The 17,037-nt window shown below is 43.1% G+C and overlaps 1 protein-coding gene across 1 annotated transcript in view; it reads left to right on the plus strand.

Moving 5' to 3' along the window:
* Nucleotides 1–17,037, plus strand: part of MTA1 (metastasis associated 1) — a gene marked incomplete at its 5' end in the record, with an annotated part of 85,040 nt that overhangs the window by 54,192 nt on the left and 13,811 nt on the right. The window contains 6 exons of the mRNA XM_084265890.1: nt 4,094–4,209; nt 4,982–5,133; nt 6,791–6,980; nt 7,345–7,434; nt 9,332–9,484; nt 10,542–10,577. Coding sequence (XP_084122016.1) covers nt 4,094–4,209; nt 4,982–5,133; nt 6,791–6,980; nt 7,345–7,434; nt 9,332–9,484; nt 10,542–10,577 — 737 coding nt within the window. The remainder of the gene's footprint in view (nt 1–4,093; nt 4,210–4,981; nt 5,134–6,790; nt 6,981–7,344; nt 7,435–9,331; nt 9,485–10,541; nt 10,578–17,037) is intronic.

Raw genomic sequence — 17,037 nt, forward strand, 5'->3', positions numbered from 1 at the left:
TTTTTAATGACAGTCTGGTTGTGTAGCTGGTGCTTTTGGGGAGTAGGACATCTGCAAATCATGAAGACTGAGACTTAACAATTTTGTGGGGCTTTTCTCTCTTTTTGCTTTGGTCAGAGGGGGTAAGAGCAGCACAGGGAGTATGAAGCGCTCCATACAATCCCCAGCCTCTAAAATGCAGTGATGTAAAAAGTAAATTTTAAATTTACATCTGTAAAATGTAAATGAATGCATCCCACTTACAATATTTCAGCTGAGAATTTCAAAGCATTTTGGCAAGCCTCAAATGCTGCCTAAAGTAGGGGAATACTGCTCTCCCTACCCTGCCTCCTTTTTTGAACTTAATAGGGAAACTGGAGGAATAGGTCAAAGCTTTGGATGACTACAAGATGATTCCCTCATCTGTTTCTTGGTTGTCTTCTGCCTGAGGAGCAAGACTTTTTCCCCTCCGTGTTTAATTACTCAGAGGCCCATGGCAGCATGGAAAACTTAAAGGTGTAATGTCATTCCTTCTTTTGTAGCTGCTGTAGTTAAACTGGCAGTTTCCAGCATTTTATTGGAGAAAGCTTCTCATTTTCAAAGCCCATAGTTTAGCACTCATAGACCTGTTCTTAGAAGTATTTACAGAAGCCTGGAGAGTTGTGATGAGAGCTTGCCTCTCTGATGTCTGGGTAAGGAATCCAGACACCCAGATTGGATGCCTAGGGGTAGATGGTGTCTATGTTCCTTACAGAGTGTTTAAAACTGTTCTTTTTTCTGAGGCTTTACTTCTTAAATGTTGTGTTGCATCTAGCACCGCTATGGCTTCCTGAATAACAGGAAACATTCATTGGAGTTCATAGGTATTTTTAACAACTGAAAATGTTCAGTGAGATGCGGGTCAGATGCTAATCAGTCACGTAGTGATGGATTTTGGTGTTCTGCGTGGCTCAGGTTGGGTTTGGTGGGGACAAGGAGGGGGAAGTGTGTCTTCAGTCTGTGATGGCTGCTTCCTGTGCCTTCTTCATGTATGTGCTCTAGCACCTTGATTCCTTTCTTTGAGAAGTGACCTCCTGCAGAATACAGCCCAGAAATCTGTACCTCATGATCCTTCTTCTGGTGTAACTGACTGCTCCAGCGCAACTGAAACCCATTGCTGACGTAAGAGCAGAGAATGACAGTTCACTGCACCATCAGTATTCTCCCTACCTTATTTGCATCTTTCACTTCAGCTTCATTAATTGCCTAATGATTCATCCAGTTATTCATCTAGCTCTTTTGTTAATAGCTGTAGCAGGCTTTGGTAATACCAAACAGGTTTAATTAACATATCAACAATTAAGAACTTTTTTCCTTTCTCACAGGATAAAGACATTAGCAGCCTAAATTTTATCGTTACTGCCCTGTGAAACTCAACCCTGGCTTTGGAGCGGCGCACTGTCTTTCACAGCTACCTTAATTTTGTGCTGTTCCAGAATCCTGAAGTGAAATTACTGTCACAACTACAGCATGACAGTTTTGTGACTAGTGCCACGCAGCTATCAGCTCTTACCCCTGCATCCCTCTTGCTTGTGTTTGAGCTACAAGTTTGATAAGGGTTGTAGAGAGGACAGCGGAGTCAGGCCATCACCCCCCTTTCAGCTTGTGAGCTTACTACAGGAGTGCATGCCAGTGTGTGTGGCGCTGTTCTCACAACAGGGCTTCCCAGCATGCTGCTCAAAAAACCCAAACCCTTTCTGCATGCTTTGCTGGCTTCAGACACCTTGTCAGCTTATTTCTGAGGATTGAAGCCTCAAAAAGCCAGAATCACGCCATCATCTGATATTAAAGTTACATTAATTAATTGTCTCTTAAGCCACATCTATATCAATCTACATTATTACATTCCATTGAATCGGGATAAACCAATGTACAGAAGGGAAGCAATGTGCTTCACGTTGTGCCATAAGACCTGGAGGTGGAAGCTTAGTTTTCTTTACTCTGTTGAGCAGCACTGCTTGTAACAGTGTGCATCTCTGAGAACTGTTTGTTTTACAGCATCTTGGTAATGTTTGCACATGGAGTTTGCTAGTGAATCATTGGCAAAAGTTCTTTTGCAGCAGGTTACCATAGTGACATCCCTGCATACGGTGCTGGGTAGCATGAATGTACCTCCTTTCAGCTTCCCTTTTGTTTAGTGTGTCTGCAGTTCTCCGGCCATCTGTGGTGTCAGAACTTCAGGCCATTCTGATAAGCACCCAAAACCACTTTAATCCTTGTAGGAGCCAGGCAAATCAATACGCAAAAGGAGAAGAAAACCTAGTCAGGCTTGTTAAGTGAATGCCTTTATTTTCTCTTCTATTCCCTGCTTCTTTTGGGGGCTGTATGCTGGCTGCTCAGTGTGAACGAACTATTTACCATGTTCCTGTGCCATGTAGCCTCTTTCTCTGAAGTTTCTAAGGCTGGGCAAATAACTCTCTTGCTTCCTTCTGCAAAGTGCGTGTGGTCCTTGTAGGTCATTCACAGTCGGATCTTGTTTGTGTCTATAGAGAAGGAGCTGCACTGAGCTCTCGGGGCCGGTTTGGACATTTTCATGTGAGGAGAAGGATGGTGTGGCTCCCAGGGCAGTGTAAGGTTTGTGGTGGTATTTGGGTTTGTTCTCGAGCTGTGAGGGACAGTTGTCTTCAGAATTCAGTCACTCGGAACTCCTTTCCTCTGGGGTCATTGCTGAGAACGTGAAACCTAATATTGGTGCCCTGTTAGAGAGAAATGAATTTGGCCATATTCCCACACTGCTGTTTTTGCAGCACTAGCCAGGGTGAAAAGTATTAAGCATTCTGGGTCAGTGAAATCCCTGTGACTCCGGTGTCAGCGTGCAACTGATGCCTAAGAAAACGTGTTTTCAGGGAGTTGTTTGAAGGTATTTCTGCTTGCATAAGTGGTGTCTGAATCACGGGGTTATTACGTGGAAATCAAAGGAGTATGCCTGTTCGTTCCCTTCAGGTAATGTAATTGGCACTACAGTTTGGGCTCGTGTTGGGAGCATGGCACCAAAGGCTGCCTGCCTTTTGTTGCTTCTATGAGGTGAGGTCCTAACAGCACCCAGCAGTCCTTGCATGTTTTATAAGCCCCTTGGGTATTCCTGTCTGAAACTTCTTGTGTGACTTCTCTCGTCTTCCTCAGTTCCCCAGAAGTCCTGTCCCTGAGATAGCGATACTCTGTCCTTCTTATTCCCTCCCATGCCAAGGGTTTTCTGGCTGCCTCATTTTCCCTCTCAGACATCCCTTCCTCTGCAGAGGTTTTGTGCTGTTCCATACTGCTCTCTGTGCCAAGGTTTTGTTCACCCTTCCACTCTAAGCTCCTGCCAGGAGTTTCTTTTTTCCTCCTTCTTTACTTTGTTTGTTTCCCTGAGTCAACACTTCTAAGGTTGTAGGGATGACCTGAGGTGATTCAGATGTTATATTATAATGTATTAGTGAAACCATCAGTGTGCTTCTTGCTCTGCAGATATTAGGTCTTCAGAGTGCTCCTATTTAGTGGAAACCTAGTGCTTTCTATTAGAAGCACAAGGCTGTAGCTGAAGACTTCTCAGGTGGCCCATATTCATGAAATCTCAGTGATAGGCCGTGGCCAAGGATTTTGTTCAGTACCTTGGGTTTGCTCGTGCAGATTGTGGCTACGTGATGGGAACTTTTCCAGTAAGACAACGTGGGAATATTTGTGACTGCGGTTCAGGGTTATATTTCCCTGAGTAAGGTCACCCTTTCTCTGCCTACCTCTCCTGCTACACCCCCCAGCCTTCTTTTTTAGAGATAAAAGTACAGTGTCTCTCATGGTGAAGACTGGGAGTGATCTGTAAGTGAGATCATTTTGTCCCCTAATGAGAATGTCTGGGATGGGGAGGCCAGGTAGGTATCTTACTGGTTTATTTACGTGCTTTCAAATGGTTTGGGCCTCCTGAAATGGCAACTAACAATTATTATTTTTATTATTGGTGTTACTTAAATACTACTGGAAGTCAGATTGCTGGAACGAAACTTGAATTCAAACATTTTGAGGCCATACTTAAGAAAGTCAAGTAAGAAATTGCATACCTCAACTAATGTTTGTCCTCCTTTTTGCTTTGTGTTTTAAGTAACAAGCCAAACCCTAACCAGATCAATGTAAATAATGTCAAACCAGGAGTGGTGAATGGTACTGGAGTCCAGGCACAGAACACAGGAGCAGGACGAGCCTGTGAAAGCTGTTATAGTAAGTGATGTGCCACTATGGCAGTTGTGCGCAGAGAGCGCGAGCGCTGTGCTGCTAACAGGAAGAGAAAAGCTCTCTTATGGTGGGGGTTGGGTGGAGGGGGCTTTGGAGGGGTGGAGGGACAGAATTTGGTATAGCAGTGTTTAAGCAAAGGGGTTTTTTGTGTTACATTTGTAAATAAAATTACAAAGTACTAAAGGGGGAGGTAGTAAGCATCCTGTGTAGTTGCAGGTAATTGTTGGGCCAAGGTATGAACTTGGAAGTTTTTTCATCGTTTTAAAGTAGATTTCAGAATATCAGATAGGGTTGTATTTGGTCTGTATACTGAGTTCTTATGATTATGCTCCTTCCTGGGGAGGCTTTAGACGTGCTGGACTATATGAGAAGTCAAGTCACAGATGTCTTATGTTCTTTAGCCATAAAATTAATGTATGGGGAATTCCTGAAGACAGTCCTCCCTCTCCTGTGCTCTGCAGTAAATCTTGCAAAAAGAGAGCTTTCTGTTTCATTGGCAGGAAATTTTCCTAGCATGAATGTTAAAACCCAACCAGTAGGATGATAAAGGTGTTTATGTGTGTAATTAATTCTGCTGAAATCACAAGTACATGTAACAGTGATGATGACAGTAAAGGCGTTACCGGGTTTTTAAGGTCTGTTTGAGGTTTGCACTGTCTTTGTGTGGGTTTTCTTTTGTGATGGTTTTAAAGAGAATAAGCTCTGAAAAGTGATCCTGTTTAAGGATATATATAATTTCCACCTTTGTTATCTCTAGCCACACAGTCTTACCAGTGGTATTCTTGGGGTCCCCCTAACATGCAGTGTCGCCTCTGTGCATCCTGTTGGACGTACTGGAAGAAATACGGTGGCTTGAAAATGCCAACACGGTTAGATGGGGAGAGACCAGGACCAAACCGTAATAATTTGGTAGGTATCTGCAAAGCAGGCTGCCAGGTGAGCTAGGTGCCATGATAGCAACCCAATTGTTCACTGCTCTTAAATATTTAACAGCAAAAAGAATGCCTTCAGCCTCCATTGTTGTCTTTGGGTTTGGTATTTCATGTCTCGGAGAAGTAATTCGTTGCCAAGTACTGCCCTGGGGAGGAAAAAACCCACATTTGTTTAGCAAACTAGCCATCAAATGCTCGGGATAACTTAATTAAGATGGCAGGAACTGAAATGCCAGCCAGGGTTTCTGGTATTTGGTTTCCATGATTTTTGCTGTAGGGGAGAGAGGACTTATTCCACACACACACACACCCCCACCCAAAGGAACTCATTATTTCCTGAAACCTGTTCCCTTTCCCAAGGCACATGCAACATTAGATACCCAAACTGCTAATGGCTTTTTACATCCCTTATCTTGTTTTTCTACTTCATCACATTCTTCTTTATTAATCTCCTTCCTGTGGATAGATTTGAATAAGCACCACATGACCTTCTGTTTAATATTTCCCCTTTTATTTAAAAAACAAAATTCTTGAAATTTTTCTGAATCTGGTGGAAGCTCAGTCTGGAAGCATCATATATTTTGCTGATGGGAAAAAGTAGCTGCATCACATAGACAAAAGGACAGTACACACTCAACTTTGGTCTTAGGTTATTCTTTCCTTTTTCCTAGTCTTTCCTATATATAATTCCCTTTCTATTCTATTTCTTTCATTTAACCTCTGTCCTTTCCAGGTTTCTGTCTGCCCTCTGAAGATATTCAGTTACTGAGACAACTGCCAGGTTTTATCAGCCTTGTACTTCTTGTTTGTTAATTAAAAATTATGCAAATAGTCAGAAAGGGGAAACCCTGTTCTCCCAAAACTGAAATTTCCTTCTGTTTTCCAACTGTGGGCAAGTTTGAGATGACAAGATACTGCTTTCATTATTTCCTGGGTTGACTTAGGTGCTTTTCAGGAAGATCCTGCTCTTGCTGTCTGTAGTAGATAAAGGTCTTTCAGTATTATTCTTTATTACATGCAGTGAATATTTGACCACTCTGGAAATGCATTCAAAGTAAGACTTTAACAGAAATTCTTGCAACTTGGAAGGGACAAAAAAAACCCCAAACATTCCCATGTGCTGCAGGTTTGCTTTGGGAAGTGAGTTTGTAGTGTGTATTTTAGTCATATAGCTACTTTCTGATGCTCTTACAAAGGCTTTTTTATAAGGAGGTCGCATTTTATATCCAAAGCAACTCTAAGCACCCAAAGTTTGAGAGCCTTTCTGTTGGCTCTGTAAACACTAAATCGTATGCTAGCATCAGGTAACTTCTTTCGGTCTGGCTTTTGGATCCAGCTTAAAGCTTGGGACAACACAGAAATGAGCACTTTCCCATGAAAAGAGAATGTTTACCTTCGCTCTATCCTTTGAGATAGTTTGGAAGAAAATTCCAGATGTTGATGGGTAGGATGTGGGAAATGGGGAGTAGCTGAGCTGAAAATACTTCCATCTGTATGAAAATCTGCATTTTCTGATCTTAGGCCTGTGAATCAGTAGTTGAGAGTGACTTTGTGCGATATTCTTTCTCTTCCTTCAACCCATAGTTTCTAATAATTGTTTTTTAGAAACTCTATTTGTTTTTCTTCCCTTCTAGAGTCCTCATGGCGTGCCCGTGCGGAACAGCGGGAGTCCCAAGTTTGCCATGAAGACACGACAAGCTTTCTATCTCCACACAACAAAACTGACAAGGATTGCCCGACGTTTGTGTCGAGATATCTTGCGCCCTTGGCATGCTGCAAGACATCCCTACCTGCCTATTAACAGCGCAGCAATCAAAGCAGAATGTGAGTGGAGATGCAGCTGGGACCCAGTTGTGAAGGAGCCCTCTGAGATTCCTTTCCTACAAAGTTTGAGTTGCAACTTCTTGAGATGCTCTCCTGCATGTAGATGCTGGTTTAACAAAATCTAGCTATGCTTACAGACTGCTGTAGGCTAGACAAGTAACTCTAAAAAGTCATTAACTGTTTTAAAATATTCATGTTTGCTATTACATTTAGCATTCTTTGTTTGTGTCCTGTTGCAAGCATGTCTTGGCAACCTGTAAAATCCTTTTGGTTGGAAAGCTCTTTCAGGACACTTGTTATCTGCATAGCTTTGCTACAATAGCTAAATGTTTTTACCTTCTAATTATTTTTCTTTATTTTACAGGCACAGCACGTTTACCTGAGGCATCAGAAAACCCATTGCTATTAAAGCAAGTGGTTCGAAAGCCTTTAGAAGCAGTACTCCGGTATTTAGGTATTAAAAAAACCCCAAACACCACCAAACACAAAAACCCCTCACCAAACACAAACCTCCCCTACTAGCTAATTCTGCTAACTATTTCTTTTTCCATTTGGTTCTGGATTTAGATGCTGGTTCTGGATTTAAAAAAAAAACAAACAAAAAAACCCCAAAAAACCCCAACCGAACAAACAAAACCAAAGCATGGAAACCTTCCCATAAACTTGTCCTTTTTCCTTTTCCTACTTAATTTGTCAGACTTAGAGGTTCAGCAGTCCACACTGGGCTCGCTGAGCTGTACCAGAAACGTTTTTTCAGGTGTGGGGGACACACACACATGTGTTTGCTGTGGTCTCTGATGTATGTGGGCAGAAGCTACCATCTGGAGGCACAAGTGTAATGTTTTGGGAACAATTGGTGAGTCCCATTGTTTTGATTTTTGAGCTGTCTGGAGGCAGTTCCTACAGTAGGGTTCTTCAAGGAGCCTCTTGGGTTTAGGACAGCACCATGTCCTGCAGCTTGTGAATGAGTTGCTGGCTGTTTTGTGCTGGAGCTAGACAAGGGGCTAGACAACGTTTCTGTTCTTTGTTGGTTTTTTCTGTGTCAGTATGGGAGGCAAATTTGTTTTGTTTTGGGGTTTTTTTTGTTGTTGTTTTCACAGTTCTCTTGAGGCCTTGGGCCTCATCAGCTGATCTGTGGGGGAGTACTGAGTAGCTCTGACCATGGTGTAAGTTTTAGGTGCTGAAAGAAGCCAGCTTCTGTGACATGCCAGCACTGACTGCAAATGAAATAACTTCCCCATGTGCTGCCAGTTGCTAGAGACACCCTGATGTCGTGTCTCGGGATGTTACAGTGGTCTGACACGAGTCTCGCTGCAGAAAGCTGCTTGGGCAGGGGTACTCCTAAGGCTTCCAGACTCGCGAGGGAATCGACTGCCTCTTTGCTCTGATAAGAAACACTGGACTAAATCATAGGTTTCTTTGAATGTTTTTGCTGATGAAATATCGTAAGGCTCAGGGTTTATTAAATATTTACTGCTTCCCTGTTGATGATGATGTTCTACTCAATACTAATGAGGTACACAGACTGAGAAACCTTCGGCTATATATAGTGCAACCGAATAAAGGGAGAAGATTTGCAGTTGGATAAAATCCTGCTTTTATTACTTGTACCAACTGTAGCTGAGATTGCATTAGTGCTGCATCAGGGTCTTCATTTGACTATTGAGCTGGGAGAAACAAGCAAAGGAAATGGAGGGAGGCTGACGGATTGGTGAGAATGTATTTTTGGAGGTGTCCTGCTCAGGGTGCTTCAGGTTACATGTTACTCAGCTGTTGGGGCTGCTAGAGAAGAACTGGGTTGAAGTTCCCATTTGCTGGTACTTGTAACTTCCTCAAAACCTTTTTGGTTGAACAGCGTGTACTTGATCTCTGCCTTGGGCAAAAGGTTGAATTAGGACTCTGTGTTCTTCATTCTTCTTTGAATCCCCACCAGTTTGGCTGGTTTAGAAATTGTGTTTAACAAATTGCCAAACTGGCATAATTGTAATTTCCCCAAAGTGTAGGGGTGTCGCATGACTGCTTGAAGATGGCTTTTAATGTAGAGCACCCCCAGAATGATCCCAAGTTGTTAGAGAATACTGTTTTGGAAGTAGATGCAAAGTGCTTTTGTTACCAACTATGATTTTAGAAAAATATTTTGTTGTTGGTTTTGACATCTGCAGTAGGGGCGAATTCCTAAATAAAATCCTTTTTATAATAGCAATTTCCAGTCAAGCTTGCTGACAGATAATTTGCATATAAGGGGAGGTTTACTTGGTCATCTTGGAAGTTTGCAGGTTGTTTTCAGATTCATGTAAAATTCCAGTATCTTCACTAATAAAAAAAACCCCCACCTTGCTGTTTTGCAACAGAGTCTCATCCATGTCCTCCGAAACCAGATCCTGCAAAGAGCTTGTCCAGTTCTCTCAACAATCTGACTCCTGCTAAGTTTACACCTGTCATTAATAATGGGTCCCCAACCATCCTGGGAAAAAGAAGTTACGAACAACACAACGGAATGGATGGTAAATGTTTTTCTGCAACATGTGTGTTGTCTGTATAGGCTTATTCTTCTTTTCTTTCGGTATGCAGTGAGGTTATGTAAAACTCTAGTCCTTTATATAAATTCCAGGCTTCTCATTCTTGAGGGAGGTTAATTTTTTCCCTTCTGTAAAATCACTTGTCCCGTTTCTCCTGGGTGAGGCATGTGATGTGTACTGACAGGGTTGTGCACGCACATAAAGCAACTGGGCTGGGGAACTCTGCTGAGCTTGACCAACCTCACAGATGGGATAGGGAAGGAGAAACTTCAGTTTTTCAGTGAGGAGTATGACAGGAACCTTAGTCGCTTTTTCCAGCAATGTTTCCTTTTTCTTTTGAGGTTTACAGCTTTTTAACCTGTAGGCAGTAGCTGTGCAGTTCCAGGTGGCTCTGTAATGTGTGGATCACCTGGCTTTCAACAAAGCTACCAGAGGTTGCATGCTGTTGAGGAAGGCAGGCTGCTGCTTAGCTGAAGGAGGCAGATGTGCTGGATGTGGTGTGGCAAAACCTTGTTCCTGCCTCATGCAGAACCAGAGCATTCACTTTTGTTGCCTCTGTCACTGAGCACCTCTGTGCAGTGGTGTTTGGGCTTCATCTCCTCAAGAGTAAAAGGCACAGGAAAGGTGTTTGAAGTGGGAGAGAGACACAGGATGTTCCTAGCACGGACTCCAGAGCTCTGATCTGAAGAATTGCTCTTGCCCTGAGAGTTTTGGGGAAGAGAAAGTGGAGTCTTTTTGTCAGATGAGGATAAAAGTCTGTTCAAATAGCCTTAACAGGAGTGAGAACATGGAGGGTAGCGCTCTTTAAGATGGGAAAGGAACCGTTGGTTTAACGGTGGCGCTGAGCAGGGAGGGAGATGCAGAGAGTCTTTCTCACTTCTTACCTTTAATTTTAGCTTTATATGTGGCTTATCTGAAATACAGTTTACAAAGATTTGATATCTTATTGTTTGTGTTTTAACATTGAGAACTTTTTGAACTGCTGCTGTTCAGGTTGCTGATGTGATGTTTTTCTCTTTTCTGTTCACTTGTGCTCTATCAGGCAACATGAAGAAGCGCCTGTTGATGCCTAGCAGGGGTAAGACCTTGAAGCTGCGCTCAGCTTATGCTAGGAGAGTGGGGTTTTTTTAGTTTCATCTGCTGGCTTGTCTGTGCTTTGTGGCTAATGAGTCTGTGTGCATCTTCTCTGTTGATGTCTAAGTGTTCCTTGGGTAACCATTTCCACCCATGGTTATGCTGCTCACCTTCCAGGCTTTTCACATGCAGATGCCAAGTCGTACAGCTGTCCTGAAGACATGAAGTGCTATGTTCAGAATTGATTACTAATTCCTCAAGTTGACAGAACAGTTTTCTAGCAGTATTGTGAAACTGCTGAAAGCTGTGATGGTTGGCCTGAAACTAGGTGGTGTTTCACTGTTTGACTTTTTAAGAAATCCAAGTTTCTTGTGTGCTGAACTACCTTAAATTCACGTTGATCAAAAGAAATAGAAGACAGTGTTTGCATCGAGTCCCAAGGTCAAGCTTCTGTGTTTTCCACTGAGTGGACAGTCTCACTGGGAAGAGACTGCCTCTGTGTTCTCTACTTGCAGTAGAAATGGTTTTCAAAATTACCACAGGTTACAAACAAATCTGTTTTGACTACTGAATAGACCTTGGAATCTTGGGTTTGTGATAGTGCAAGAAACGTACATGTGATGTCACTTAACCAAATGCAACAGAATGGATCGGAGCTGAGTAAAGAAATACCAGTGTCACCTTGAGACAGGCAAACGCAAAGAGCGTCTGCGTTGCCGTGAAATGGCCCACACTGCATGCCCTGAAGTTAAGCTTGGTGTTTAATGGCTGAGGCAGTGCATGCATCTGTAAGTGCATGTGGAGAATACAGTATGAGTGAAGGCAGTGATCTTTCTACTGTCTGGTGCTCTCTGGGGAGTTATACCTTCATACTGTGCTGCTGAGTTTTTAATGCGCTTCTTAACTGCATTTTGGGAAGAATAACAAAACCCTGCTGCCTCGGTCAGTTTGGCTTCCTGGGAAGCTTTGTCCAGTAGTGAGGGATGTAGATGTGGAGTAGGTCACTGAATTTCCAGTGCTCAGTGACAACCAGCTCATGGGCATGCCTGCTGCTCCCTCCTAAATGTCCTCATCAGTGAGGGGACTGCTGAGTCACTTGGCAGATGACACAATTCTGAAGTTCCAGATTTGATAACCTGAGACCATTTACTTACTAGAAGTGGAGGATTCTTGTTCTAGCATTTGAAGACGTCTGTCTGCTGTTACACATATTCGATTAGGTGTGTTTCAGTCATGACCTGCTGGAGCAGTTTGCAGAAAGATTGTGGTGACGGACCTGTTGAGGCTGCTGAGCTGAAGTGTTTCTCTGAAGCATACATGTGTAATTGTGCAGGGACTGGCTCTCACTGAGCACCTGCTGCTTTACTTGCTCAGTCTGTTCTCAGCCAGCCGCTGAAGTACTTGCAGTAGCATTTGTTCTGTAACTGCTGGGAAGTGCAATACGATTCAGGCCCAGAACCTGAGTACCTGCTGGGGTAGTGAGTGTTGACTTGGATGCTCTTGTGAGCAGTTCAGCTTAAACTTTTTGGCTGAGATTTATTTGTGAATGGAAAATGTTTGTCACGCTGCAGTTTTGACATCTGGAATGTTTTCTGACCCTGGGTTGTTGGAAGCTTTGCTGAGACTGAGAGGAAAGGGAACCTGCAAAGAAACAAAGTTTGAAGAACTTGGATCAAGACCTGCTGCGCACAGGGAAATGGATGTTGGAAATTTGGTGTAGCTATTTCTGTTCTGGAGCCAATTTGTGACACAGGACCACTTAGCACTGGTTCCTGGTTACCTTGCATGTGAGCTGGTAAGCCTTGCTTGCTCTGGACAAGGCTAATGCCAGTTTCCTGAGCCATGCTGGCACTGGGACCATGGTGCTGAGTCTTCTCCTTGGCTCTGGTTGGAGTTGTACAGGCTTACTAGTTTGGGGGGCTGCTGGTAGGAAGAGAGAGGAGGAGGTAGAGAAAGAGCTCAGGTTGAACTGTCCTGAAGAAAGGCTGAGTGGCAGCAAAAGCGATGAAGGCTTGTTAGCAGAATTAGGGACCCTAGTGAGGTAGTATAAGAGGACTGAAATACTCCTGTCTGTCTGGAATTAGCAGGGTTTTTATTGGAACTGACCTAAAAGAGAAGGGAAAGATTCATGAAAGTAAACCTGAATTGTTACAACCAGTTACATTCTTTGTTTACATTGCTCCTGTAGATACCATGGGAAGGTGTGAGGGTTTTTGGTTACTGTAATGTTTTTCCTCTCCCCTTAGAGAGGGAGGGGGCACGCTGGCTGGTTTAGCTGGCTGTAGGAGTACACCGCCTGGAAAAGCTGGCACTGAGGTGACTGAATGACGACACTGAAAATAATAGTATTTCTGCCCAAATTTAAGTGCAGGACAATACCTTGTTCCCCTCTGTTGGAATAGTTTTCAAGAAGTTGTTAGCCTACTGCAGGTCTGTGAATTATCCAGGGATTTTCCTGTCTCCTGCTGATGGGCTGTGTTGGTGGTACCTGGAAGGTATGGAACAGTTTGGACACATCACTGTCAGTCTCTGATACGCGACAGCGGATGGCCAATGCGGTGGACTTCAGCTGAAGTCTCTTTGCCTTTGGGAGCTTGGCTGTTACTTCCAGACTTGCAGGGGACGTATGTATGCTGTAAATTATGTCTGAGTGCTGAGCTGGATGTGTGTGATGAGGTTTTAAGGCTTTCTCCGTGGCCAGGTCTTAAAGCAATATAAAATCAAGAGATTGCTTTGTGGGGGGCGAGCCGACTAGCACCCAGTACTTTTACTTACTGTAAAGCATTAAGATCCATGTTACACATATATTTTGGTGGCCAAGTTTCTCAGGCACTGAAATTCACATGCCATCTACCTTCATTTGCAATTAGGCTGCTTAACACTGCTGAGAATTGAACTGTTCATGTCAGATTTTCGTTGTTCAGCAGCACTGTTGGAAGATTTTTTTCTGAGGCTTTACCACCCCTTGGTCTTTAGGGTGATGCGGGCTCAGTAGTTGGAATTCAACCCTCAGGAAAGTTAATCATTGAGGTTCCTGTGTAAGCACCATACCTAAATGTGCCCAAACAATAGCTGATGGTGGAGAGGTTGGAGGTGGAAGGCCACCTAGTCTACCTGCAGATGTGCACTGGTCAGGTTATGAAGAGAGCAATGGGAAGGAAGGAAGGACAGATGGACTGGGAAAAGGGGAACCTTCGTGGTGAGATGTTAAGAAGGAAAAAGAAAAGAGACTGTTGTTAGCAGATTGTGGTCAGAACTAGGTAAAACTAATTATGGAAATGTTAGAAATTGCTGAACTTCATATTTTGGATTTTTCCTTTGGAATTTTGTGTTTTACTTGTTAATTTTCTCTTGCTTCTCTAACTCCAGCTAAGTATTTTTAATTTTTCTTCTTCCCAATCAATCTCACTTAAACTTGGAGAGCTAAACTTTTTCATGCTTTTGAGTATGATTTGTCTGGCCAGGCACCTAGAGTTTTGACTGCTGCTTGAATTCCAAGAACAGGAAAATATGCTTTATCTCCTCTCTCTTCTCTCCCTCCACTCTTACTTCATAGGAAGGGTGCATTCCTTTCATCTGCCTCATTTTCCTCTTCTTTAAATGGCACTGGATGCAGCACTAGGTGTATAGTGCCCTTCCCAGCTCTCCTTCAATATTAGCCTCGTATGAACAAACCCCTGTAGGTTCCTGGTTTTGGAGCATGATAAGTACATGGAGTCTCACAAGCTGTTGATTGCAGCGAGATGTTAAGAATTTATTAGCTTACTGTGTTTTCATTAATGTTCTGGAGCTTGGCTGATGATATTTGCTGTGAAACTTCCTCTGGAGACATACAGAGGATGGTTTATGTTCTGGGCCAACCCCATTTACTTTTTTTTCTGACAGATCTCCAGTATGGGGTCTATGCAAATTCCTGCTGGGGGAAGGGAGAGAGCTTTGTTAGATTCCACCCCCCATGAAAGCTAACACCATGTTAGCTTGCATCTAATCAGATTTGTTTTTCAGGGTCATCACATGTGCTCTGAAATTGGCAGAAAGAGAGAGAGCATGAATGAGTGGCTGAAATAAAGGGAAGGCTTTTCCCAGCAACAGACTTGCATTGGTAAAATGATAGCAGATCCTATGCTGAAAATTGGAGAGGGTTTATAGAAGAGCCATGAAAACAGTGAAGGGACTGGAAAGCACGTGGTATAATGGAAAATGCTTCTATCAAAGTGGAAGTTGTAGGTGTTTGTCTCTGCTGACAGGAGCAGCGGAAGTGTAATAATAGAGGGCTTTTTACTCTAGCCAGGAATGGAATAATGAGCTGCAGTAGCCAGAAGGTACTGTAGAAAAACTTTGGCTGGAAACAAGCTGCAAATTTTTGAGCAAGGTTAATTAACTGTTGGAATACCTTGCTTCTGCTACTGGGGATTTCTATACCAACATGGGGTGTCAATCTAATTTAACGTGTTCTGGTTCATTGTTTCTTACCTCCCTCTGGGAAAATGGGAATGAACTCCTGGAACTGGAAGCATTCATCAGCTTAGCATGGCATTAGTTTAATTATCAAGAGATGAGCATGAAAGTGGAAACGCTGTTCTTGATTGAAAACAGCTATCAAGTTGGGAATATAAGGAAGTTCTCTAGCATCAGCTGTATAGGCGACCCGACTTAGCTCAGAGGTTTTTTCCTGGCTGATTTAGACCTTATGGAAAATTTTGACTTACCTGTACGTGCAAGTTGCGTCAAAATTCCTCCTTTATCAGCAGTAGCCCTGGCTGCCCTGCCAAAGCTGAGGATAACTAGCCAAAGGAAACCTGCCTGCCCAGGAGTGACTGTTAAACTGTAGGGAGTATTGCTCCTTTCATAAAGAATGTGATATGTGGAGTACCAGGGAAAAGTTCTGGATTTAGCTGTTGGTATCTGGACCAGCCTAACGCTGGCTAGTGTCAAGAGAGAAAATGTTCAGTGCTTCTTAAAGGGGATGATCAGCGCTTCTTAAAGGAATAACTGTTTCTTGCCAGCAGCAGCACAGCTGGGGAGAATGACAGGTTGCTTGAAATGCTTTTTGGAGACCCCAGGAACCATGTGCCTGTGTAACTTTCCTGCTTTGGATTTGCATGCCAAAAAGTACAGATATGTTTGAGAATTGTACTTTGGATTTTGTATTCAGATGTTAAGTGAAACTTTTCTCACTCCCCATCAGCTTTAGCTGTGATACTGTGATCAGTTTCTTTTGGTGTTACAGAGAAAGATCTGGAAGTGCAATCAGGAGATGGGCATTATGCTCTGGCAGTCAGCTAGGGAAAACTCTTTCATCTCTGAGGGGTGGTAGGGAGTAAAATGCAGATGTTGATGTATATCCCAAGGCAGCGGAGAGAGCAGGTGTAGTTAGTGTGGCAGGAAAATAATGTGTAACAATGCAAGGGCAGAACTGCAGATGCCCCTGACAGTACAAAGCCTCAACTTGTAATCAAGTGGAACCTACATATGTGATACATGATACATACACATGTCTGTGTATCACCTGTATATGCTCCCAGCTCTAAGAGCAGTGAACAAATCAGTGGTTTCTGTTTTATATAGTTTGGATCAGCACAGTCTAAAGCAGTGAGGTCCATGGTTTTCTTCCCTCTGTTTTTTTTTACCACTTAGTGTGTTCCAGCCAGGCCGGAATGTACCCTCATGCTCTTTCAGGAGTGTGAGGGGATGGTATTTATTGACCCACCACCAGACAGACAGTGACTCACCCTTCTCGACATACTTGTTCAAGGGTAGCTACTCACTTGTTGTAGTTGGATGTCACTGCCCAGAGACCATTAGTAGGGTCCCTGAAGTATTTCTTGCAGCAAGTACAGTGTTGCATGAACTAACACATCTTCTGGGAGGCACTGTGAAGCAAATTCCAGTGAACTGTTGGACCAGGTGTTGTAGGAAGTACTGCCCAGAACCAAGGAGGTTTACTGTGCAGGACTTAGTGGAAGGAGGTGGGTAGTGAACCGCAGCTTACTCCTACAGAATTAAAGCTCTGCTTTGTGGAGTCTCTGACTTGAAAGTACTGTTTGTTTAACATTGTCTTGAGTGTAGCTGTCCAGCGGAGAACTGTGATCACTTCTGTGTTCCATTACAACCAAACCAGTCTGTTTCTGTGTTTGTTGCATGGGGCTGGGCTACTGTACTCTGAACTATGTGAATCTCTCCTTTTTTTTTAACCTTCAATCTTTTTTTTTCCTTTTCCTTTGCCAATCTTGGTAGGAACTTACTTAGGTAAGTAAATTGCAATTTTAACATTGTTTTTACATACAACAGAATTTTAAGAAAATTTTAGTCTAGGTGGTATTTGGTACAATTTATGCTCTGTTCTGCTTTTGTTGCACTTGTGATCCCAAAAGTTTATAGCCTTTGATTGGTAAAAGGTGGACACTCAAGCTGCTCCCAGTGGTAACGTTCTTGGCAGTTTGAGAGGAGTACTAAAACATTCT

The sequence above is a fragment of the Gallinula chloropus genome, assembly GCF_964237585.1.
Source record: "Gallinula chloropus genome assembly, chromosome: 6".
Classification (NCBI taxonomy): Eukaryota; Metazoa; Chordata; class Aves; order Gruiformes; family Rallidae; genus Gallinula; species Gallinula chloropus.